The 27,814-nt window shown below is 38.5% G+C and overlaps 1 protein-coding gene across 1 annotated transcript in view; it reads left to right on the top strand.

Moving 5' to 3' along the window:
• Positions 1 to 27,814, top strand: part of rab6ba (RAB6B, member RAS oncogene family a) — a 72,639-nt gene that overhangs the window by 35,533 nt on the left and 9,292 nt on the right. Inside the window, exons 2-6 of the mRNA XM_060867750.1 lie at positions 2,393 to 2,451; positions 13,869 to 13,922; positions 14,544 to 14,649; positions 17,005 to 17,116; positions 26,311 to 26,404. Coding sequence (XP_060723733.1) covers positions 2,393 to 2,451; positions 13,869 to 13,922; positions 14,544 to 14,649; positions 17,005 to 17,116; positions 26,311 to 26,404 — 425 coding nt within the window. The remainder of the gene's footprint in view (positions 1 to 2,392; positions 2,452 to 13,868; positions 13,923 to 14,543; positions 14,650 to 17,004; positions 17,117 to 26,310; positions 26,405 to 27,814) is intronic.

Below are 27,814 nucleotides of genomic sequence, written 5' to 3'. Positions count from 1 at the left end.
ATTCTGTGGTATGTGTTTACTTATTTTCAAAGAATTACTTAAGTCCTCTTCTCACAGATTTTATAAGCCATTATCAGGCACTGTTCAGCTAATGGCAAAGCTTGGAGGGAGGCTGGAACATGATTTTGCAAACACACAATCTATCAAAGGAAATGTTACCCACTGAATTGGGCCATCCCTTTCCTGTCTAGCATGGGTGATTAACTGAAAAAATGTCATGTGCCCTCCTACCTCACTAAATGACACGGTATTAAATATTTAACAGGACTAAAATTAGGCGCCTGCTGCTGTACTATCCATCAGTAGCACAGTATGAGCTCTTTGTGTATCCAGACTCCGTGAAGACGGCCCTTAGAGAGAAGGCTGGGGCGGCGATATTGTCAGGACTTTTTATTGTTATGAAACATGACTGTCCCGCCTGCCTTACAAGGATTTTAGTATAAATTGAGTTTTATTCATCAGCAAAACTCAACTATCTTACTTTCAATTTTTGCCGCTTTATTTTTTTCTTAAAAAAGTGAGTGAGGGTGAAAAATCAGATGTCTAAGTGCCTTGAACATGCTCAGAGAGTTGCTCATATTTAATGTAAGCAATCTTTAAGGATTTTCCGACTGCTTTCCTCTCAGCATCTTCTGCATGACTGCTCTTCTGGTAAGCCATTATCTCCCCACTGTGAGCACCACACCCTGAGAAAACACACACACACACACACACACACACACACACACACACACACACACACACTCACACACACGTGCGTGTGCACTCCACACAAGATCAATAGTCATGCTCTGTTTGAAAGAGCAGCATGGCAAAACTAAAATCATACTTCTGTGTTTACTCAAAAGCTTTAGATGAACCCTGGCTTCAATCATGTGTGCTGTGAAACAGAGTCAGATCTATGTGTCTTAGGACAAATTAGCATTTAAATGACTTGTGACCTGCAGCTGCGTGGCATCGCTAACACACTGTGAAGTTCTTTTAGTGCCGAGAAATACAGCTTTCGGCCCGTTCTTCTGATGCACTGAACAAACTAACTGTGTGTGTGTGTGTGTGTGTGTGTGTGTATGTGTGCATGTGTGTACTTGTTTGCTTTACCTGTCAGTTCTGTATCACAAGAATTAAGGGTTGGGAGATATAACAGTGTAATATTCATTTCATGATCCATACCATGATCTTGTGGTTATGGAGGCATGTATGCTACACTTTGCCACCACAGGAGGCAGAGTTTTTTCCAGGCTGTATTTACTGTACAAGAGCTCTTTCCCTGCTATGCAATTGATTTGAATGAATGTTCATTTGAATAATGTGAATGGGACGTTTAAGCACCCGCTGATCACAGATCAGAATTTCCTGCTTGTTTAATGATATATTGTTTGGACTGAGTGTCTGACTCTGAATGCGGCTCACAAGGCATAAGGCCAGTAGTTAGTACGCTGCTAATTTCACATTGCACTTCATCTTTTTCTGCTTCAGCCATTATGTGATGGAAGGATTATTTTTTCTGTTTGTCTGTGCGTCGGTCTGTGAAGCTATCTGAAATTTTCTGTAGCGTGATATCTCAAGATGGAGTGGTTTGTTGTTTGCGAACGAGTGACTGAATGTTTGCAGGAATTAAGACGGATATATATTTGTTCATTTCAATTAAAGCAGACATGAATTATTATGATTTTGGTACTGATCTAAACAGGGTCAAGGTTACAGCAAGGTCAAAGATTTCTTCAATAATTTGAATACTATTATAGAGTATTTCAGGTGTACAAGTTAGCAATAAGAAGGGCAGCTTTTATTTGTTTTGTTTGAGACACAGAATACATTTTATTATTTGCAATGTTTAAATAATTAGTTTTCTATTACATTATAAAAGTGAGAGTTCTCATTTTCTTTAAAATGTAAAGGAAATGCTCAGCATCCTCTTCACATATCTAGCTGTTTTAAAAGATGTCATAGCTGTTATTCTAGCAATTTGTCATCCTTATAGCCTGGTTATCTTTTAATATATGAATATAACAGAAATGAAATTACTGTATAAATCCTGATTTTCTTTAGATTGTCACAGTGTAACAGGCTATTTTCTAATTAAATCTTTTTTTCCCTTAGTGTTAATCCTTTTTGATTGTTATTTCTGCCTCAGTTTGTGCCTAAACAATGATGTTGCACCGGTCATCATTATAATTACTGTATGCTCTTTGGCATCATCTTCAGTCCTCTGGTCATCCTTGCAATCATTAATTAGGTCCCTTGGCAGTCGTATGATTCATGACACTCTGTTCCACGCTGCCATCGAATCAATTCAGACCGAGTGCTCAGCCGTCCCAAAATGCCTCAGTGTGCCTGTCTGTTTCTGAATGCCTGCCATTTTAACGCTTCTCCCCTCTTTGTTCTCTTGCAGTTGGAAAGACGTCTCTGATCACACGGTTCATGTATGACAGCTTCGACAACACATATCAGGTAGGAAGCTTTATTCCGCCGTCATCCTGTCAGCCGCTTCGGTTCATCTTCCTTCATTACTAACCCACAGTACAGAGTCAAAGGACTGTCACACTCTAAATATTCAACACAGAAGTCACTCATGTAGGAGGAGTAGTGAAGTGACAGCCGATTACAGAACCAGGGAACAGACCGCAGCCATCTTCTGCCTTCACCAAATTTAGACATTCTGAATGAGACTGTTTAGAAGGCCGATTCATTCTTTTGTACTTTTTTACTTGTTATTTGGGTTGAAACGGTATAAAAAGTACAATATGCTTAGCTAATAGGGGCAAGACTGTATTACAATTTAATATAGATGTTGATATCAAAAGTGATTCTCCAAATACGCTTACGCTTATAAGTAATAACCAACTGTGTCGCTGAGAGCTGGAGACACTTTTTTTTTAGTTAAATATATGCTATTGCTCTTTTTGGGATATTCATCTAGGGTTCAAACCCCAATGTTGCCATAGCCTTCCTCAGGGGTCAGGAAAGTAAAGTGCTCAGTGGGAGCAGGGAGGAGGGAGCGGTCATGCTCTGTCCCTGGTTATCACAGCATAGGTCGTTCTTGGACATCTTTACGCTACTGTAAGTGCAAGGGGTGGATAATGCTTTCCTCTGACTTGGTTACTCTGCTCTGTGATGCTACACTGAGCAACATGTCTGACACATAGCATGTGTTAGTCTTCAGCTCCATGGTTGGTACCGATCATATAATGGGAAGAGCTGGCTGCTGGGAAGCGATTGACGTGTGGTTAAAATAGAGGAAAAAAAAAGAGAAAAGGCTATTTAAAGAAAAGGCTTCTTATCTATCTCAGATGATGTCTGCACAAAGCCTAGGCAAGTAAAAAGGTTAATAAAGGTTATAAAGGTTTATAGATTGGCGAGATATAATTGTGATTTCTAAAAGTAGATAAAATATTATACACTGTGTAGCCATAAATATGTGGACACCTGACCATCACATCCGTATGTGCATCTTAAACCTCCCATTATAAAACCATGGCCATTACTAACTGCTTACAGTTTTCTTCCACATGTGTATTATACAGACTGAGTGATAAAAAAAACAAACTGACTGATTGTGGGAAGTGGTAGCTCAGTGGTTAGGGCATTGGACTATTGTTTTGTATCCCAGGACCAACAAGTCACCACTTCTGGACCTCTGATCAAGGCAAACTGCGCAGTTGTATAAACTGGAGGGAACTTTTTTTGTTATTATTGTTTGATTTCAGAGAATTAAATGATTTAAGTGACACAGTGACATCAATCTAGTTTGGTTTTATTTGTTTAACAGTTTTAACATTGGACATCTTTACAGAAATCCGGATCTAAAACTTTACTGTAGAATTTATCCTTAACGTGCACATCAGAAGCGATATATATATCTACATAAATGATTAAAATAAACTTATCTTATATAAAGATAAATTTATCTTCTGTAACTGTACTATAATATCAAGCAGTGCAAGTGTCTTAAAATGGACATGAGTATGAACATGACATCTGATCTACCACACACACACATAATTACGTGACCAACTGGATATGTTGCCAATAAATATGCATGTGGCATACAGGCCATTCAGCTCTAGCAGTTATTGTTTTCTTAGGGTAGGGTAGGAGGAAGAAAGCACAGGTTGTTTTAAATCTCTTGAGGTAACTGAGGTTCATATTTTCAAATTAAACCTGCAAGGCACTTTCATAGGGAAGAGAATGTAGCTTTGATATCTTATCTGAGATACATGTGTGTGTGTGTGTGTGTGTGTGTGTGTGTGTGTGTGTGTGTGTGTGTGTGTGTGTGTGTGTGTGTGTGTGTGAGAGAGAGAGAGAGAGAGAATGGAGGGTAAAAGAAGATTTAAACATGAAAGAGACATCTCAGAATGCTGTATAGTTATATGGCATTCAGAAGCTCATTCTCCTGACTACAGCCCTCTATCTATCTATCTATCTATCTATCTATCTATCTATCTATCTATCTATCTATCTATCTATCTATCTATCTATCTATCCATCCATCCATCCATCCATCCATCCATCCATCCATCCATCCTTGCACTATTTCCATTCCCCCTTCTCCCGTTAAATTTATTTCCTTTTATTCTGAATTTTATATATGCTTTCCATACTAGAATAATACATGAATAAGATTTTTCAAAGTGCTGTATCAAAGGGAATATTCTGCACAAATGAATAAAATTGTGTTGTGCACAAAATTAAAACCTTAATCTCATCAACCCACACTTGTGCTGTCAATCCTTACTATTACATCCCATTACATACACACACTTTCTCCCCTCCCTGCATGTCGCTTGCTCGCCCTCCTGTAGCTGAGGATGGGGTTGTGTCAGGACCTAAGCGGCTCCTTTTAGACACACACTGCAGTAATAAAGCGTCATGCTGTAATAAGATTACACGAGCGCTTTGTGAGCTGATCACTGTTGTAGCGCTTGCTGTCTCAGGGATGAAGGGACATGCTCTTACACTGTCTGCTTTCTTAGTTCAATACAATTAAAACCGTGCACTCATTTAGAGTAAATTTAGCTGTGCTGATATATGAACTGTTGTGCCTGTGTATTCATTATAGGTTGAAGCTGTACTTCTGCAGAAATCTTGTCACCTGGCTACTTCTTTTGCTGCATCGCTCAATCTCTTTATGTGAAAATTGCATCACAGAAAAGTTCACACAGCCCAAATAAGTCTAAAGATTAAAGGCACAAGGATGCTGCTCACCTGCGTCTTTAAAGGCTGTTTAAATCGGATTAGATTTAATTATCTAATAAAAGCATATTTATGCAGATAATCTCATTCTAGGGGGGCACGGTGGCTTAGTGGTTAGCACGTTCGCCTCACACCTCCAGGGTTGGGGGTTCGATTCCCGCCTCCGCCTTGTGTGTGTGTGGAGTTTGCATGTTCTCCCCGTGCCTCGGGGGTTTCCTCCGGGTACTCCGGTTTCCTCCCCCGGTCCAAAGACATGCATGGTAGGTTGATTGGCATCTCTGGAAAATTGTCCGTAGTGTGTGATTGTGTGAGTGAATGAGAGTGTGTGTGTGTGTGCCCTGCGATGGGTTGGCACTCCATCCAAGGTGTATCCTGCCTTGATGCCCGATGACGCCTGAGATAGGCGTGACCCGAGGTAGTTCGGATAAGCGGTAGAAAATGAGTGAGTGAGAGAATCTCATTCTAGAGTTTATCTAGATAATCAAGATAATCAAAACTCTTCCGCATATGTAGTCGGTTGATTGGGAAATGACACTTCATCAAAACTTGTTAAATGTAATTTTTGCTTTAACTAAAGTTTATATTCACTGCTTAATGATTGTTAGAGGTTTCTACTAATTGTTGTAGGTGGGGCCGTAATTAGTGGTGCACCGTGGGTCTATATTACTTAAGCTTTGGGCATGCATGCTGAGTAGCACTGTGTGAGCAGCGGGAAATGGAGGGATGAGAGAGTAGGCCTTCCAACATGTGTATGCTAATTTTTCCCAATGCTAAAGTACTTTTGTTAAAGGAATAGACCAATGGTGTGGAAGGTGTTTCTGTGGTGTCCGATGGTTACAAGTCGAGATCTGCTACACATACACAAGCTCACAGACACTCATGATTGTCTGGTGTCTCTCTGATTGAAGGGATGAAGTGATGCTATACCACCCACAGCCAATTGTGCTATCTTGGATTCCCTTCCATGGAAAGCTGGTGCTAGTGAAAGTCAGGAATCACCATCAATGTTCAAACTTGTGAACTCCAGATGACAGTGCAAATATTTTTCTGTTGTCCACTCAAGAGCCATAGCAAGTGATTTATTTATTGTTTTTTACTCCCAAAGGAATTCAGAAGAAAACACAAATAAGCTAATTTAATCATGTTACACTAAAGTATCCTGTCTTGTTAATGAATGTGGCTTTTATTTGTCTAGCAACCTTCATATCTGTTCGCCCACTCCCACCTGCATAAGAGTAAAAACCACCCACTCTGCATGTTTTTAATTGGTCCTGTGAGATCCCAGTCCATGTGCACACTTCTACTTCAGATACAAGCAGCATAAACTGGTCAGGTGTTACATCTGTTAGAATGAAAATGTTTGTGTGATGTCATCTCTCTCTGAGTAAGAAGAGTTTAGTGAATCCAGAACTATCTTTGGTTAAACTGTTATGGAATACACTCCACTAGCACTGCAGTTCACTTTCCTTAAAGGCAGGGTCAGTGATTTATGGGACATTCATTCATTCATTCATCTTCTACCGCTTATCCGAACTACCTCGGGTCACGGGGAGCCTGTGTCAATCTCAGGCGTCATCGGGCATCAAGGCAGGATACACCCTGGACGGAGTGCCAACCCATCACAGGGCACACACACTTGCATTCACTCACGCAATCACACACTAGGGACAATTTTCCAGAGATGCCAATCAACCTACCATGCATGTCTTTGGACCGGGGGAGGAAACCGGAGTACCCGGAGGAAACCCCAGAGGCACGGGGAGAACATGCAAACTCCACACACACAAGGTGGAGGCGGGAATCGAACCCCGACCCTGGAGGTGTGAGGCTAACGTGCTAACCACTAAGCCACAGTGCCAATGTTATGGGACATAACATTTTTAATAGTAAGTTCTCTTCACATTCTCAGATTTTAGTATTGAGGAATATTAAGATTCCTCAATAATATTGTCTGGTATTTTTTAAGGTTTCTCCTCTTGCTCAAGAATTCTGGTGTTCTAGTCTTGAAGGTGTGACTGAGGATGGAACATTAAGCAGATGGGTGTTTCATTGAATTTTAAAACTCAGACATCTTTAAAAAATAGATTCCAAAGTGTCTACATCTTTTAATATAATCTCAGATAATAACATGCATACTGACCTTAAGATGTCTTGGTGCAAGGTTGTCTGTCAGATGTATCATTCTGGTTTGTGATATGAGATTGTCAGTGAATTTGCCTACGAGAGATTTGTCAGCTAGAGATGGAGATTTTAAAGGAAATTATAATTTAATGAGCCTGATTGTGTTAGATGTGGGATTCTGATGTGAAGGGAAAAAATAAATATACAAGCTGTTTAATTGCATCTAGTTTGAGTGTGTGTGTTTGTGTGTGTGTCTGTGTGTGTTTAACAGGGTCTTTCTGAAGCCGGGAGTTATGATGCGGTTATACTCCCTGCTGCTTGGCTTGGTGAGGCGTAACAGTCTGGTAGCTTTTAGTGAGCCCTTCTCTGTCTGCTCAGCCTCCAGAGACCGGTGGCTGTTAATTAGTGAGCAGTGAACAGCGGTAGCTGTATTTCTTTCACACAACTGTCTTTCTGAAAATACATGTATTGACACAGGCTTTATTGCTTTACCTCTCAGTAAGCTAAGGGAATATGGAGACTTTTTCATGTTGTACCTCTGTTCCAGATGTCTGTTCCAGATAAATGTAGAAACAATGGACGACAGAATGTTGAGTGAAATAAGTAGCGAAAACAAAGAAGGAAATCAGTGAGGAGCTGAGATGAGGGAAGAAAGAGAGGTGGCCAGCAAAAATAGTTGTTTTGAAAAGAGAACTGTAGAGGTGTTTAGAGACAAGAAGACTCCTAAATACTCCAAAATGAAGAGCATGCATCTGAAAAGTCAGACTGCCTGTAGGATGCAGAAGTAAAGAGGAACAAAGAGCTGACTGCGGATGAAGTAATCAGATGAGGTGATGTTGGGCAGATCTTATATCCCTCCTAGCTTTATATCCATTTAGTTGGCAGGCACTTTTATCCAAAGTAAATTCAAATTGAAGCAGAAGCCATTCCAAGCATATACTGTATATGAGCAAATGAGGGTTATAGGTCTTGCTCAGAGGTCTAACAGTGTCTCCTTGCCAGTCCTGGCAGGATTGCACCCCAAACTATAGCTGAAAGATTATCTATCATCCATAAATGTTAGAGACAGGAAAGTGTTCAAAAGATTATCCATAATCATATAACTATTTTCACAACGAAAAATTAAGAACTGGGTGAGACAACAAACAAAAACTCGGATTGCAAGGCAACAAATTGCGTCGCATGAGTTTGCAAACCAACATGAAAGCACAGAGTCTATAAACCAAAGGTGTTTTATCTGCAAATGGCTAGTGTAAGCTAAGGTCAAGTGGTTAAACAAGCTCCAAAATCAGTTGTGGCTCCTGCTTGTCTAGACATCCCTTTAAACACTTTAAACTAATGAGGTAAAGCAATATACAGGTGAACACTATAATTGGACAAATCACTATACTGAACAAAATGTAAGAAATTCTGCCTGAGTTGTCTATTCAGAGACTGGAAGACATTGAGTCATGTCCAAAATGATTGTTTATGATAGTAATGTACCTTTATCTTTTAAATTTTTAAAGCCAGCATCTATCCCTTCATCTGTCCCTGTCCTGCATATCGTAGAATCCTGTGCACACCAACCAGCTTGTAAAAATAGTAAAGTAAACACTATTATCATGATTAAAATAACCTAAATTTATAATTATGATATTGGATCTATTAGTATTTAAAGTATAAGTATTTTAAGTATTCTACCTGTGCAATATGTTTACTGTAGTTAATTAAGTCAGTATTAGCCGGTGCTGACAGCACGTTTCGACATAGATCAGCAGGAATATCTGAAGACAAATAGCCATGTAACAAGAAAAAAGCATTTAATTAAGCCTTATTGATTAGAAGGAAGCAGCTCAATACAGTGCTAATAAAGAAGGATGACATCACGTCTAAGAACAAACACCCAATCCCAGGCGTGTACATTATGCACTGTAGGTGGTAGTGCAAGAGGTTTTGTTCGATGAATTCAAAGACCTGGCATTTTACACACATTTCACACATACTGTTGTCCATTCCAGCAGGTAAGCCTTAGGCTAGCATTTGGCTAATTAGCATTGGGATAGTGTTTCTGTCCTTTTGAGTTTCAGTGTGTTTCAGTGTGATATAGCAGCATTTGAAGCACTTTGCAAAGCTGATAAACAGATAAACACTATTTCCTTGTTTGGGGAAAAAAAGATTAGTTCTTTTCATGTTCTTAATTTTTCTTTTCATGGAGCTTAGTTGTGTGACAGCATCATATGCTCATGAGAGAATCAAAGGTATTCTTTTGTATTTTGAAGGGTCAAACTATAAACTAAGCAAACCTTATAAATAAGATAAGAAATCTAAAATTCTTATTAAAAATAATAACAGTATGATTATTCCTTGTGTCTCGGCTAGCTATAGTATAAGATTACGATGCTTTTTAACATCAGACAAAAATTCTTTTATTAAAATGCCACTCGATTCAAATAATTTAAAAACTTTCTTACTGAAATTATATATTTAAAGTTGTTTATTTTTAATTCCTGGTTATTCCTCTAATACAAAGTTTAAACACACAGCTTTGTGATCTCTGTAGTTTCAGGAACTGTTTAGTTCAGTTCTCACCAATAACTAAAAATATGTCTTATTCATATTACCAGAAGATGATGCAGCTAACAATTCTGTGTACTCACAAACAATGTATCTTTGGGCCTCGAACCACATTTAAACTTATGTTGTGTTCTGAATATGTTATATATATTTTTATTATATTTCTGCACGCAAACCCCTTATATCACAAAAGTCACAGGTAGATATTCAGATTTTGTTAAAAATGTGTCTTCTTCCAAAAAGTCAGACCGTGTAATATGACATCCAAAACTGTTATATAACTTTATACCACATTCTCAATTCTGATTGGTCAGAAGGTGTGGATTAATTTTATATAGACAGTCGCTGACAGTAGGGCTGGTCACATGACAAATCAAAAGTTTATATTAATGTACTATTACTAGTGTAGAACTTTCTGAAACTTACTATTTTCTATCTGACTTTCTACTTTCACTTTAAAAAAGTGTGTCAAATTTGTTTTACACATAAAAATTGTTAATATGAAGTTTTCTGCCTGGAAACAAAGATGTCTCCAGTGTCATTTAGAGGTAAAGCTGGTCCCTTACGTTTTCTATAATGTAAAATATAGGACAGAAGGCTTTGGGTTTTCATAACAAAACACAGTGCACTTAAGCCTTATTGAACCTGAGAGAGAGAAAAAAAGGGAAGCTGATAATGTTTACAGAGAAAAGTGAGAACAGGAACTAACTTGAAGAGGTTCAACAATATTAAATTAAAAACAATTAAATAAAATAAAAAAAGAGATGATTATAAATTATTCTTTTTAGTTTCAACTAATTGGTGTGGTATAAGATGAATAAAACACTTTGGAGAGTGCTGATACAAGATTTTCCAATAACAGCATGACACATCGTTTTGTACACCGGTTTACTACTTTTTCCCTAAAATATCACATGACCAGTTATACAGCACATTAATGATGAGCTTTTGCAAGCAAAGAGACATGTTGTGGGTTAGTATTCAGGTGCCACATCTGTAATGCTGAAATGACATGAAATGTGAATTAAGCACATGATAGCATTAGACTTTTTACAATTAGATGTATACTGCGCTATATATACATCACATGAAATGCTGCGGCAGGTAGACTGGCCTAAATGAGTTTTAGCTGTGTCAGGAACTCATTTTCTTTCCTGCTCCATTAGGAGCTCTTTCCCCGTTTCCTGTCCTGTGATGCTTGAGAGGTGGAAGGAGGAAACAGCACTGTATGAGACTTAGACCAAGCATCTGGGCTACTTAATTATTTAAATGAGTATGAATAATTTGTTCTGGATACATTCATATGACCACCTCGCTTGCTGTGCTGAATTCTATATTTAGAGCTATAGAGGTAGCACAAGTTCTTTCTCTCTCTGCCATTTTTTATTTACTGCTTGTTTTTGAGTACAGAAAGTTTGAAGTCAGTATCTAAAGAACATAAAACAAAGCCGAAGCCGCAGTATTATATTAGTTTGATTAGTGATTATTTATAATGTCTGACGGAATACTCACATAACAGAAAACTGAAGGATAAACTAAAAGACCCTAGATGCATTCTCAAATAAGTAAATATTGTATGCATAGTAATGCTATGTTCCAAGGGCTTGCATCAACAAATTAACTAAGAACCTTCATTTTCAATGAGATCTGGTGACTTCTAGTGACATTAGCAATTGTGACCAGCAGCATGTACAACTCCAAATCTCCCTCCAGAATATTTCATTATAGCTACAAGAAAACTAATTTGTTGTGAAGTGGAGTACTGGTGGCACACATTATTACTATGGCAACCAGTAATAGAAACGATTGGTTTAGCGACTTGTGAACGTTGTGTAAGACAAACAAAAAAACACATTTGCTTTGCAGAATGGCATGTTACGTCTACATCCATGGTGTGAGCTAGGGCTGAATGACATGATGATGTAATATAAATATCATGATACATTCTGTTACAATACACTTTGGGTGTATTGGGTATTTTGTTTACTTTTTATTTATAATGTACTTTTTAAATTACAATTAAAAACCATTGGAAGCAGCTAATTTGATGTTAAAAATTAGTGCTAGATCTTCAAAAAGCTTTAATGTTTGAAATTTGATAGAATTACATGCAAGAATTGTGATAGAGAAAGTTTTTGTTCCCATCAAATACCCTTAGTGGAATAGCAGAATGGAGAGCTGAGAGCTGTATAGAGTCCTGACCTTATATGGCTATTATAACTCGCACATTCATTAAAATATTTAATATATAAAATATATAATATGCAGTATATAAAATAGATGCAGTACAGACACACACACACACACACACACACACATATACACACACACACACACACACACACACACATATGCAGAGCAGTGACAGCTGTTGGCCATTCAGTGCAGCAGTTTAGCCACTTCTTGTCCTGTTTATCAGCTCTTTTGTGTTGCATCAGGCCTAACACACCAACAGACAGAAATGCACAAGCTCCTGGTTTATCTGCTGTCAGAGATTACACCGATGATCGTCTCTTCTGCATCGATCCGTCTCAACATACTACCGGAGGCACTGCAGTCCATCAGCAGCAAGCCGTATCCATAGCTTTTTAAGCTGCTTACAATCCTAATAGAGATGTAGTGTAGTGCAGTGCAGCATACTGTAGAACGAAAATACTCTACACTGTATCCTATCTGTGCTTATGCTTCTTTAGTGCTTGCAGCTGTTCAGCCTCTAACACCACTATTAATCACTGCACGCTGTACAAAATGTTTTTAAAAAAGAGTTTGTCTTAATTTGGAGTAACTTTTTGAAACAATAGATGTGTTTTGCATCAATTGTGACAACATCTGGTATAATATAGTAGGTGTGTATACAGTAATTCATACTTTTGTACTTGTGAAGCTAATGAGCACAGTTGTCAACATTGCTAACAAGAAAATTCTAATAGCTAGACTTGTTTTCATAGCTAATATACTAATTGATCACATAACACATAACACCTGGTTTGATTCCCGGGTAGGAAACCAACCCAGCCCATAAGGGGTTAAGTTTTGGTCCCAAGCCTGGATAAAATGAGAGGGTTTTGTCAACAAAGGGCATCCAGGGAAAAAGCTGCGCTAAAATCAAATATGAGAATCGGATCATTTACTGTGGTGACCTGAAGAGGAAGAAACATCAACCATTTACCAGCTGAAGAGACCACAGTTCTACCCAGATGTTTCCTTGAGATTCAAGACATGCCACACATTCTTACCCCTGTAGTGATTTTATGTTATATTTATTTACATTTTGTCAATGTGACAGTTTCTTGGACTGGGTCAGAAATGAGGAGACAGGAGGTTTTGGACAACTCAGTGGATACTTTATTTTTACTTTTATTACATGCTATCGCTTTTCAGCAGGTTTAACACACACACACACACACACACACACACACACACACACACACACACACACACACACACACATGTAGCTCTGTACTGCTCAGTCTTGATCTAATAAAACAAAAGTGAGAGTCATCAGGTTCTACCTGCCAGTTTCACTCACCTCCTCTCTGTCCATCGCTGATTCTCAACTACTTCTTTGCTGTCACAGAGGAAGCAGAAACCATTTTTGGGGCATGGCATGAAAATGACAAATGTAACACCTAATATCGGACATATTTCAGTGATACCTGCGGTTACCTAATTAAAGACTGCCAATCAGGAAATGTTCCATCCATCTTTTAGAAAACCATATATTGTACCCAAAAACATGATACAAATTGATGAAGTTAAGGCTGTTTGGAGATACTTTAATAAATCAATAACACAGATATACCTCTCATTAGCATGATAGATGAGAGGTTATGGCTGTCATTGTCAATCCTTACAGACCCTAATTACATAATCAACAGCTCCCTATTGTGTGTCATCCAAAGAAAAGCTCATCACAACATCTGTCAGTCCTTAACCAGCCTGGACAATAAGATCAGTATTGTTTACAAGTATCTTTTTTTTTTTTTACATCCCTCTAGGCGACGATTGGAATAGACTTCCTGTCAAAAACCATGTACCTGGAGGACAGAACGGTAAGTCTCTTACATTCTGAGTGCTTCTGTGGTTCCTGTTTCTTACAGTATAGCACAGAACTGTTGAATGCTTGACTCTGATTGGTCAGAAGGTCTTTATTCTCTTTACCAGCTGTTCAGACAGTAGCCTCAGCTGCAAGAAAAATCACTGATTGATTTTAATGCGGTTATTTTGTTCTATAGCAATACCAAACTTCATATAAATAGAAATGCAATATGTGTAATCATTGTGAAGATTTTGGAAGCATTTCCGAGGGAAAAAAACTGTTTATTACAAGTGTGAAACATTTCTCTACCGGGGTTAAAAGTGGTGTTTAGAAAGATAATAACCCGAGGTTAATCGCAGTGCCTAAAATATTTGATGCATTTGAAAAGATACATTTGCATATGATTGCATGCAATCAAATTTATAGAAGAGGTTAGCATTTCTGCTTTCTGTTACAGTGCTATAACAATCATTCCATCTTGAAAAAAAACAGATGGCATAAACCTTTATTCCTTAAAACCTAGACCTGGAACTGAAATGTACATACTATTCTGTGGATTGTGTGTGTGTGTGTGTGTGTGTGTGTTTTGTGTATTTGGAGTTGAGTCATCCAGATTGTTTGTCGTCCCTTGCAGGTGCGGTTGCAGTTGTGGGACACGGCAGGACAGGAGCGCTTCAGGAGCCTCATTCCCAGCTACATACGAGACTCCACCGTGGCTGTGGTGGTTTACGATATCACAAGTGAGAGTTTTGTGTTACATATCGTACATATAGTTTTCACACATTATATGTTTTATAGTGATTCGTTCATTAAAGAATCCATACAAATGAATAGTATTTATAAGGCCAAAAAAATCACAGCTATTTAATACTCAAAAGAGTCACCAAAATCTTATCTTATTACAGAGCAGTGAACAGAGTTATTAAAAATATTTTTTTTCTGTAATATCAGTATTGCTATAAAGATTATCAAGCAACAAATACTGTTCATGAATCATTGTTATATTATTATGTATGTACAATATTATTTGTTTACCAACTGCATAAAAAATATCTAACAGTCCAGAGCCTAAAAAAGTATAGGAGGCATTTGAATGTGTCAGCACACTGATAAGCACAGGACAGGGAAAAAGTGTATTTAATCACTTTCTAATGAACATCACCATTATTCAGCATTAACATTTTAGTTCTGAACAATTGTTGCCATTTTTTTTTTGGCACAAAAAACGTTTTCTTTGGTACAAAAACGCTATTTGTGCTATTTGTGACCATTTTCAGACAAATGTTTTCACCTGACAGAGAAAAAAAAGAGAAAATTTTCATTTTAATGTTAGCTAAACCAAACATACTGTCATAGATTCGTAGCTTTTATTTCATGCTGATCAACTGAAAACATTCTGTAAATGACAGAAAGCACAGTGTGCCCATGTGTCAGTTATTATTAAGATGTTATCAAAACATCTGCCCAAATCAATCTCGACTGATTTATCCCATTTCATTGAAAAGAAAAAGACAGCTCTTTTGTGTCTTTTTAAAGTGATAATGCATACTAGCGTGCTCAGATGTTAAACTGCACATTTTGTGTTCCGACACAAAATGCATAATATAAACAGAGAAGATGTCAGTGAAACAAAATGTAGGAATAATTCAATTGTTATATGACTCAAGCTTGTGGCTCAGTTCGGTTCATTTTCAGGTTTATTTTTTATGTGACATTGTCACAATGCGGCTTCACAAAAATCCGGACATAAATGTGAAATCTGTAAATTTACTGGTCTGTGACTAAATTTAAAGTATAACACAATGTACACAAAGGGCAGAGTTTCATGGTTCCTTTTAGAACATCGATAAACCGATTTCCATGTTAAACCTCACCTAATTGTCGACTTTTCGATCTCCAGAGACCCACTGTTTCATTTTATTCTGTCCTGTATAAAGATGAAAGGTTTATTGACTTTAAATCCCACTACACAGTGCATGCACAGAAGAACGTGGGGGGTGGGATGTGTATCACCCTGGGGAGATGAATAGCAATCTGTGATTTTATAAGCGACACACTCTGAGACACAGAGTCAGTTCGACCTTGACGCAGCTGCAAGGCCGTTACAGTCATTCTGAGACGAGATCCAGACTTTTATCTAGGAGTCACAAGCTAATCAAATCTTCCTCTAGCAGCCTTACTTAAGGCATTGAAGATGATTTTGAAATGTCTTTCCTTGTCATTTTGGACAGGAACTGATATGTTTAAAGTGGGTTAGTATTCAAGAGAAATGATACTTCTATTACTTTTGTGTGGTACTGTGTGTACTGTGTGTAAAGTACTGATGCGCCATTTGCAGATTCGACTCTTTCAGATGAACATAGGGAGCAAAATCAGGAGCAAAGCTCTACTGCTAAAAATTCTGTAGTATTTTGTATTTATTATTCTCTAATGCTTTTAATGTCATTAGAGCTAATGTGCAACTGAAGCACATTAAGAGAATCTTATTAGCATCTGAATTGTTTGGCACAGGATAACTGCACTGCTGCTTGTTGTATAAATGTGTATAATGTATTGGGAAAGGTATCATGATGATATTGAATTCTACTTTTAATGGATGTTAAAGCAAAAGTGTAGCAGCATAATAAATAATAATACAGGAATAATTATTTCTTATTTGAGAATGTATTTCTTTGTCTTTGACACTAAATTTGGTTAAACTTTGGTCAATCTTGGAAACAAATCGCCAGAAAGATATCGAGAATAATTTACATTTATGCCATTTGGCCAAAGCCCTTCAATAGACAAATTTGTCTCATTTCTATGCACACAACTGAGTAGTTGAGGGTTAAGGGCCTTTCTCAGGGGCCCAGCAATGGCAGGTTGGTGGCGTTGGATTTGAAACTTACAAACTTCTGATCAGTAGTCAAGCATCTTAATCAGTGTACTGCAACTGCCCCAACAAGCTCTTATTGGTGCTCTATGCAGTGAGATATACAGTAGAACGCTAGTAACCATATAGCTATAGATCAACTTGTGGTTAAATTGTCTGATAGGTCTCTCCTATCCATTTCTCTCTCTCTCTCTCTCTCTCTCTCTCTCTCTCTCCCCCTCAGATGTGAATTCATTCCAGCAAACCTCCAAATGGATTGATGATGTCAGAACAGAGCGAGGAAGTGATGTCATCATTATGCTTGTGGGGAATAAAACAGACCTGGCTGATAAGAGGTTAGTCCTACTGCACACAAATCTGCAAGCTTCTGTTTAATAAAGGATCCTGTGACACTCCTACTCAGGAACTGGATTAAGAGTGCACTTGGTTGCAGCTTACTGCATTGTAGTTTCTTTAGCTTTACAAATACCAACACACCATATAAGTGTTGGTGAGTTGGAGATATCAGAGTATCAGAAGACAGTAGAAGCTCAATTAATCAAATTGATTGGGGGGGGGCACGGTGGCTTAGTGGTTAGCACGTTCGCCTCACACCTCCAGGGTTGGGGGTTCGATTCCCGCCCCCGCCTTGTGTGTGTGGAGTTTTCATGTTCTCCCCGTGCCTTGGGGTTTCCTCCGGGTACTCCGGTTTCCTCCCCCGGTCCAAAGACATGCATGGTAGGTTGATTGGCATCTCTGAAAAATTGTGTGAGTGCGTGAGTGAATGAGAGTGTGTGTGTGCCCTGCGATGGGTTGGCACTCCATCCAGGGTGTATCCTGCCTTGATGCCCAATGACGCCTGAGATACACAGGCTCCCTGAGGCACAGGCTCCCGTGACCCGAGGTAGTTCGGATAAGCGGTAGAAAATGAATGAATGAATTAATGATTCAGAGAGCTTCTAGCTTCAGAATTCTGGCTCATACTGATTGGCTTAAAGGAGTGTGTACAATTTCTTTTTTGTCACTATGATGCCATCGCCGTCTTTATTGGCGGTGCTCACTGGGTGTTAAAGGAGGAGTACACTCTCTCTCTCCAATCTGTCAGTTATAGTGGATGTCTGGGAGCTCATGTATGTAGAAGAGGTTAGATAGGGTTTTCTTCCCAGTGTGTTGCACTGCAGTGTAAAACGGTTACAGGGTGCCTGGAGACTATCCCAAGATTTGGGGAAAAGGTCAGGGGACACCATTGATGGGGTACTAGTCTGTTGCAGTGCCTCAGAAAGAGCCTGTTAAACACACACACATACACGAAACACATTAATACACACAATATATACTAATGAGTGATGAAATTCAGCCATCAGCCTATAGATGGGAACCATCTCTGCATTAAAATCAAGGTGAAAGGCAAATGTGCAAACCACTAAGCTTTCATTCTAAATTAAATACAATTATGTAACACTACTTATATTTAAAACAAAAAAGAAAGAAAGGAAAATCAAGAAAAGTCATTAAAACAAAGAGGAAAGGAGAATTATTTATTTAACAAATAAGTAGGATTACATTGTATACAAAGTATAAAGACTGGCTGTGAGTTTTAGAATGACCACTAAGTACTTGACGATACTTATAACTTGATTTGGAGAAGCATAGTATGCTTGGCATTCTGGGATGCATGAAGGAGATAAGCCAGTAAGAGCCCTGAAAACCAATAAAAGGATTTTGAAATCAATTATAAATGAAACAGGCAGCCAGTAAAGTAAATGTAGGTGTACTCTCCCTACAGCTGGTGCGTGCAAGTGCTGTGTGCAGCATTTTAAGCACCTGCTGCCTTTTGCTCATATGTTACTTACTCCGGTATGTAAAATGTACAACTAGAAGGAGAAATATGATCTTGTTCTAACTGACAACTTTTGAGTAGGGTTTTAAATCTCCAGTTCCAATGGGAACAGGGGAACAAAGAGAAAAAAGCCCTGTGAAGAGAGCTAAGAAAGATTCCTCCCAGGAGAGATAGCTAGATGACTAATCAACTGTCCTCACATTTCTGTTATAAAGCATCTGCACCCTGCGCTTAAGCATACTCACTCTCATGCCGAGCACTCCCACCTCCTAATGAGCAGTGGTCCTGCATTCATTATCATCATCCACAACATGAGGAAAGATCAGGGGCAAATGAGCCTGACATGTTTCTACTCACATATGACTTAGAAATGTACAGTAAAAATAGTGAGGCTTCTTTTTTTTACAAGAAAAAAATATACGGCAGAAGCAGAAGTGTAGGTCATTGAACATGAAAAGTTATAAGCTGTATACAGTGATATACTAATCAAAGGGATATTGATTTGTTCATTTTATGTTTTATATAAAATAAAAATGATAGAATTTTGCATTAACATGACTGTTATTCAGTCCCTGATCCACCATCCCTAAGGTTTTTTATCCACGGCTTGTAACTTGATCTTCGTGTATCATCTCAAAGAGTCTTGGTTGATTTAAAATGGCAGACTCTATCTTTCAAAGGATTGAGCAGGCTTGACTCATAGTCTTTGAACTATGGGGCCATCTCAGAAGGTACAGTACATTTGTGCATAATGGTGTGATTCAAGATTAGTATAAGCATGGCTTCAGTTCATTGTATCTGATATTAGGTATTAAATTTGTTTGGGTAGATTGTAAGGAGAGAAGATTGTGAGTTTTCCTTATGGCGTTATTTGTCAAACGAGCAACCCTTGTATGAGGCACCCCTCATCTGGAGGTATACTGTTTAATCTTTTTGCTGAGGAGCTGTTGGTGTTGGAACCAAACCAGTTGCCAGTAGTCTTGAATCAAGAGGCGGTGGCATGAAAGCCTTTGGTCACATGGCAATGTATACTGCCAAAAAGAATAAAGAAATAGCTAAATTAGTGCCACTATAATAAGGGATACACAATTTGTTTACTGGAAATTGCAACATACTATATGGGAACTGTATTACTATTGTTTATGGTAACAAAACATCGTGTGGAAGTAAATATTTCATCATATACAGGCTGGACTAATCACAAGCCTGGGCACCTGAAGCAAGCAGCTTTCATTTTCAAGATATTAGTTTTTTGTTTGTAGTTTCCAGCAAACAAACAGTTTCAACAACTATAGTAAAAATAATAATTCACTTGTTACGGATTTCTTCAGAAAAAAAATGTTTTGATACGTACAGTATGTTTAAATGTAATGCCCTTATGATACATTAATAATACACTATGTGCTATTAGTTCTGAATCCTACCACCAGCATACGCTACAATATTGCGGTAGAATCATGATACACAGATGACACGTTATCTTTTCAGGAGTCAGGCACAATTGTATATGTGGAAACTGATAAAAACTGACCAAATGTACAGATAGTATATGAACTCATAATTAAACATATAGAAGGAGAAAAAAAACACAAACAGTTATTTTCCTTGTGATATGAGGAGAGAACACTGCAGTTCATAGCCCAAATGTTTCCCAACAACTTTTTGTCATGTTCACAAATATCAAATAATCAGATCAGTTCAGATCAGTTGAGGACTATGGCTACACATAGTCTCGTCATGAGCAATTCATATTCTTTGCTTCTCTTATTGTGAATTAGTCACAGGAATTTGGCACACACCTCTCAACAGAAGGCCTCACAGCTGACAATGAATATCTAAGGATAAATCAAGCCATAAGGTCACTGAGGAACTGCCTGCAGAGCTCAGAGACAAGACTGTTGCAAGATCTGAGGAAGGCTATGAAAAGAATTCTGCTTCACTGAAGATTCCCAAGAACACAGCGGCCTCCATAATTCTCAATGGAAGACGTTTGGCACAACTAAGACTCGTCAAAGAGCTGGTACCCCGGGCCAAACTGAGCAATCGGGAAGAAGGGGCTTAGTAAGAGCGGTGACCAAGAACCAGTTCCAGACGAACAACCATCACTGCAGCTCTCTGGATGATCTGGGCTGTGGCAGAGCAGCTAGACGGAAGCCTCTCTTTAGTGCAAAACACATGAAAGCCTGCTTAGAGTTTCGGAAAAATCACCTGAAGGACTCAGACTGTAAAGAACAAGATTCTCTGGTCTGATGAAATCAAGACCGAACTGTCTGCTCTATGAAATGTTATGTCTGAAGGACACCAGGCACCACTCATCACCTTCCCATTACCATCCCAACAGTGCAGCATGCAACACAACTCTGTAAATGGCAGACCATTTTTACAGTATGTTAGCAGCCATGATTTAGCAGAGGACTTAAGTGTAGCAGTTAGTACTGTATGTGTGAATGTTGCATTAGTCTGTAATAATGAAATTAACTAACTGACTAGCTAACAGTCCATTTTTCCACCATGATTTAGCAGAGGATTTAAGGGTAACTAAAACATTGGTCTGGGTAGGCACAGTGAAATTTCCATTTGTCTGATGGCTAGCTAATAATTTTATTATTTATCCAATTTTTCCTTGATATGCATCAGTTAACTCCTACATCAGATTACATAAAGGCTTGGACAAAATACAAGACAAAAACGGCATATATATATATATATATATATATATATATTTATATATATATATATATATATATATATAAATATATGTCTTTTATTTTTTTAAACAGAATATGTTTTATTTTAGAGGCTACTGTAGGGTCTTAGATGTTGTTCTGTGGCTCTGGAGGCACATTGGTTATTCCCAGTACACAGTAGTTGATAGATTGATTTGACCTGAATTAGCTAAACTCGGGACAAGCCGACATAAATGAATAACCATGATGTCATTGCAGTTTATTTATCCGCCCTCAACCCTTAACTTTATTCAAATTGAGTGTGGTCATTTTGTAATAAGCCACTGCTGGAGAACTGCAGACTCTTCTGCAGTGTTAGTGTACACGAATGCAGCCCTGTGTCCGTTTCCACGACAACTGTGATGGAATGTGACAGATGTAGGTGGCTGCTGTGGAGTAATTCGATGATAATGAACCCGGTTAGCACAATGCTAACATAGCACAGCACTGCCGGCTGCTGAAAAGAGCCGGCCGTCTCTTCCCATTTGCCTGAGCATTAATATTTCATATGTGTGCGTGTGTGGATTTGTAAATATACAGATTGATGATTATGAATATGAGGTATGAACATGTTACTGGAATGACTTTTGTCACTGGAACATTGAGTGAACATATCAATGTGCCAATTTTTTATCCACACACTTGTGACAGGTGCTTGCTTGCTTTCTACCGGTGTGCCTAAAGCAATCACCGTCACCCCAATAACTTCCCATTCTTAGATGGATTTAGTGTTTTTCTGCCTGAAATACTCAGCTAGCTGTACATGGTGGTCCTAAGAAACCCAGATTCTTAATATAAATAATCAAATAAAATTCCACTTCATTGACAATTGGTTATAGCAGTTGGTCGTTTGGGTTGCCATCATTTGTCTCACACTGTATAAGTTGTTTTTTTTGTGGAGAAAATTTATTCTCTCAGAAAAACAGATGGTATGAATCTGTTCCAGACTCCCAGTGAGATATCAGCCGAGATTACCTTCTATTAAAGGCCTCTAGCCAATGAGAGAGAGAGAGAGAGAGAGAGAGAGAAAGAAAGAAAGAAAGAAAGAAAGAAAGAAAGAAAGAAAGAAAGACGTGAAACAGTAATTTAACACATACCTGTCACTCTGACAAAAAAATGTTTTTTCATTGTATAAGGCAGTTATTCTACATAAGCACTAGTCTAGTATAACACAGAGTATTGCAGCCTGATCTTTTAAAGCCTGAATAACAGCCAGAAATACAAGGTCAGAAGAGGAAACATGTACTCGGTCACCCTGTGGGGCGGAGTGGCTCATGCGGTATGTCTGAGCTGGAGTTTTAGCCGATGAGCTATAAAATATTGATAAACACTACGTGGCATATTGACGCTTTGCTTCTTCAAGCACGCAGGAGGTTTAGAAGGACATTTTGCCATATCAGCAATCTTTTTTACTCATGTGCTACGTCAAACTTGCAGACTGTTTAATAATTTTATTGTAAGCTGGAATTATATGCCGCTAAAAGGCATCCTGATATTTCAACATATCGTTACATTGGAGACTGTAAGCACTAAAGACTCAGGGCCATGGGTCCCATTTTTTAAAGCATGCATATAAGTTTCAACTGACACAACGCACAAGGAAATTGGCATTTAGCACACAAGCAGATGTACACAATGGAAATTAAAAAAAACGCACATGCTCTATTTACGCACATGCTCCATTCTTCTGATTTCACTTTTCGGCGAAAAAACTTTCACGTGCAACTTTGTGTTTCTCAGCTCTCCACTTTATCCTTTTTGGCAACACAAAACTTAGTGTAATTCTGTACAAGTGCAGATCCTTAACACTCATTTCTCCTGACGCCACCCTCAATGTGGAAAATATCATTGTTTCATGGTATTTTTTATCAAAATAAATTATTTTAGTATGACTGTTTAAACTACAACAGGCAGTACAAATAATTGGCAAACATTTAAGCTGCCATCTAATGAGAGAAATAAAATTTTTTAGATTTTACAAGAGCAAAATCGGTTGTATGTTGTAATACACATACAGTGGTGCTGGTGCTGGACCGTGAGGGATGTGAGATTACTCGTTTTAATGTGACAGTTGCACAAAGTGACAATGACGAATAGGGTTAATGTTGTTTCACAGAATTTTTTTGTGAAAAAAAAACTGAAGAAAGAAATGAACAGAAGAAATGATTCTAACAAAAGTTCTCATCTGTCATGGTCCTGTCAATCATCACGTCTCTCAGGAGAGGCTGCTCGCGCCACTCGGCTAATCTCACGTGACTTCTACTCTGTGCTGCGACTGCGGCTTGTGGCGAATGGAACAGAGGAGCGTCACTTCATAACTGTCCGACTGAACTAAATTTATTACAGAGATGTCGTTTTCACACTAGGCTACATGAAGGGCCGGAACAAAATACCTTGCCGGACAGATCCGGCCTGCGGGCCGCCAGTTGAATAGCCCGGCTCTAGAACAGAGATCAGTGGAAAATGAAATCGAGTGATGATTTCCTGCCTTTTGGCTGTACCATATTCTTTTCATGTTTTGAATTAATGATGCACTGCCGGATGTTCAAATTTTTTGGGATTGTTTTTCTAACCAAATTGTGAACTCTGGGAACTTGATAGAATAGATACTTTTCAGATCACCTGACAATTTATTTTCATACACATGTAATTATGTGTGGATTCATGACATATGTTCCCAAGATAATTCCACTGCAATATGTGGAAAAGCTAAGGGGGGTGGATACTTATGCAATGCACTGCAATAAAAGATCACATCTCTGATAAAACGACTCCATTCTTGCATTTGCATTCTGTCTGGTGCTTCACGTCCTCAGGGTGTGTGCGGGTTTGTGTGTGTGGGGGGTGTCATGGGTTAGTGAACGAGAGACAAACAGTTGATATCACTGCTAAGTGAGAGAGACTGATTAGAGCTGGCAACAGGGGAGTAAGAGAGATACATTCCCACTGCTTAGTGGGTTGTGGGCCAACTTTTACAATAACACTAATCCTCATCATATCTCACGTCAGGTAAGAACTGGCTGAATTTGTGTTTATGCCAGTGTGATAGACAGCTTGTTCCTGGCTCTGACAGAAGGATATCAGGTTGTAAATGTTAACGGTGCATACAGACGGATGGTTTGCTCCATTCTAGAGTCACTTTATTTTCTCTATATGGCAGCAAAATTTTATTACTTATCCTGTCTCAGGGAGATTTTTTGCTGTTGCTATCACTTCTGGTTTGCTCAGTGGTAGTGCAGTGATATATATACTGTGATAATGTGATTACTTGTGATGCGAACTTTTCTGAAATATGACCCGAAACATGATAACTTTTTTAAAATATCAGTTACATTGATAACATGATTTAATGTTAAAATTTTGTACAGAACCAAAAGATTTATAAAAATTCTCTATATTTTTTAAATTCTAGATTTTTTTACCCATTTCAGTTTAGCAAGGGTACTGATACAGGATATTGTGACATATCACATACTGTAGAAACATCTTCTAGTATCGTGATATGATATTTTTTGTCATATCACTCACTGTTACTCATTAGACATCTGGCCCCTGATTTGTGTAGCAATGCTGAACTTGTAGCTGTAATTCAAGGCCAAGTTTGCTGTATAGCTACATCAGCCTCGTGGATCTAGCGCAAAACAAAAGACTCAGCATCCTTCTCCCGATTTCCCACAAGACAGAGATGTTCTCAGAGCTCAGATCTGTGATATGTGTAGTTGCTATATTTAGCATGCTGCAACTCCATGCAGTATGTGTTTGCTTTAGGGAGGAAGTGGAGCCGACTGAACTCAGGTACGCGTTTCTGTGTGTGAACGAGAACAAAGGAAATTGCTGGTTACGTCATGTCTGTCCTCTCAGGGCTCCAGAGCTCACTTCTCTTTTCTCTTTCGATTTCTCCCTTCATCTTTCTCAACCTCTGTCTGTTCGTCTTTCTAGTCTTCCTCCTGTCGCTGATCTTTCTTCCCTTATCTCCATTCTTTTTTCTGTGCACACGCTCTCTGCTCTAATGGACATGGATTGATATGCGAGAGTGTCACAGAAATGTGGATTAATTAGCGAGATAGCCTTTTGTGCAGATTTAGCACGGGTTAATTAACATCAGTCAACTGTGAGAGTGGTTTGAGACAGTGATTGATAAGGCCGTGTTTGAGTCTGTGTTATTCGGCCATATTTTACCAGAGCTCATATAGATTTAATGGGCAATAATTTTACCACTGATCTGATAATGAATGTCAGTGTGAGGGTCTAAAATGCTTGAATCTTTGACACTGGCCTTCCACTGACATACCTAGTAATGCCATTAAAATGTCCAGTAGGTTCCCAAAGCCACTATTTCTCATTAGTGACTCCAGACATGTTTTCTCATTCTTTCAAAATCACATCTGGCCCCACGAGATTAGACGTTGTCACTGATCATGCCTAGAACGTAACTTATTAGAAAGTACTTCACCATTTTGCCTCTAATGTTTCCTGTAACTTGGCAACAGGAGCTTGCAGAGATTCGGCTTGGTTACTAAAAGGATGTTATTGAATCTGTATCATGTATCAAGTGATTTTCTGAAATCTGATATTGTAAATGTATTGCAAATAGAAAAAAGAATTGGTGCATTCCTAAATCCTTCCATTGCATTCATTACTTCATGGTATTATGACACTTGCTAGCTGTAGGAGTCGATTGCTGTTTTGATCGCCTTTGATTTATATGCCTAGGATTTAGTATATCTGCTTTACTCTATTCAAAATGATCCTGAGATGCATTTCCGTTCGAGGGTTAAGGATACTGTTTGGGGTTAATGTTCTCTCCTTTCTTACAGCTTAATTCAGTCAATATTTCATGAAATGAAACTTTACTGGTCATTTAAACGTGTTCTCAGATTAGTCTGTTTTTTTTTTTACATTATGCTGGGCACTATGTATTACCATCTATTTCAGGCTTAACCCACACAAGCTGAAGCACCTAAATAAGCCTTTTCCTACACAGGCAGATCACGATCGAGGAGGGCGAGCAGCGGGCGAAGGAGCTCAGCGTGATGTTTATCGAGACCAGTGCTAAGACAGGCTACAACGTCAAGCAGGTGAGCTTTTTCCGTAATGCCCACATTCAGCCAGCAGAAGGACAAGAGCAGTGTGTGCGTATGTGCGTGGGTCTGGGAACAGTCTGCCTTTCTCTGGGTTTGTCGTCTGAGGTGTAGTCGAAGCAGTGAGTCAGAATGACTAAGCAAAGAGGTGGAAGAGACGCAGAACTGACGCCAACACTGCTTTTTTTCTTCTTTCTCTCTCACTGCCACGTCCCCCTGTCTCTCATCTTCTCTCGTCCCCACTGATGCGTGTGTGCGTGTGTGTGTGTGTGTGTGTGTGTGGTGTTTGGCTCTCTCTGTACTGAGTGGGCTGAGACACGTGTGTAAGCCACAGTTTTATATGCATCACAGGCTACATCTACATGAGACACTTATTCTCAGATCACTGATATAGTCGAATAAGCCATCTATGTCCAAATTCTATTGTCTTTTATTTGCATGTGTTAAACATTTAGAATCATTTCCTTGTGCTTTTTATGCAACTATTTTTACTCTTATGTTTTTAAGCTTTTGAAAATTAAGTTGTGTAATTAGTCGATATTAATTAGGCAGCCGACACCAGACTGTTTCTCTCATGCAAAGGAAAAGCTCAGACAAAAAAACTCCTAAGACATGTGTTGGGGCTAAAGATTATTTCTTTACTTTTGTACCAGTTCTTTAGTTTTGTACCATCTACAAGGCTAGTAGCTAACCGGTAATGGAAGGATTATGTGCAGAGGCCTGGGAAAGCCAATAGGATATTGCTGTGACTGATTAATGGCAAACATGCAAATGTTTTTAAAAACTTCATCTTTTTTAAATTTGAAATTCTGCATCATTCTTTCACACGTCTACTTTTAAACATCTTTGAAGAAAACAATGTACAACAATGTAGATGTAGCTTTTTATTCATTTTTTAACCTTACCTAGGCCATGTTCTTGCAAAAGTCATGTTAATTTTAAAAAAAGGTTGCTTAGCTGTTTAGTTTCCCCATTTTTCCTGCATCATACAGCTCTGCTTGAATTGAATTGACCATCATTTTTCGATTACCTCTGCACAGTAATCCGTTTATCTGATTTTGCTGGTGTTAAGGATAAGCATGATAAATAAGCAAATTTATCTATTGATTGCAGTTTTATCATACTAATGAAACCCAGGCTGCAGGACTCACAAACTAAAACCTCTGTATTTATTTTATTACAGTCAGTCAGAAACAAAGACAAGCCGTGCATTGATGATCAGTTAGTGTGAGCGACAATACATGCATACATAAGGCTTATAATGCCTTTGTTTACAGCACTGAGTGGCTCAGTCTGTAATGAGAGATATCAGAGCAATTGGTGTCAGGAATTTGTGCATCTGCATCGTCACCCTGCACCATCTTTATAAAAAAAACAATTAGAGCGACAATTAATTGCTTTAAAGTA

The sequence above is a fragment of the Tachysurus vachellii genome, chromosome 4, assembly GCF_030014155.1.
Source record: "Tachysurus vachellii isolate PV-2020 chromosome 4, HZAU_Pvac_v1, whole genome shotgun sequence".
In the NCBI taxonomy this organism is placed as follows: domain Eukaryota; kingdom Metazoa; phylum Chordata; class Actinopteri; order Siluriformes; family Bagridae; genus Tachysurus; species Tachysurus vachellii.
This window is presented reverse-complemented; position numbering and strand designations above follow the sequence as displayed.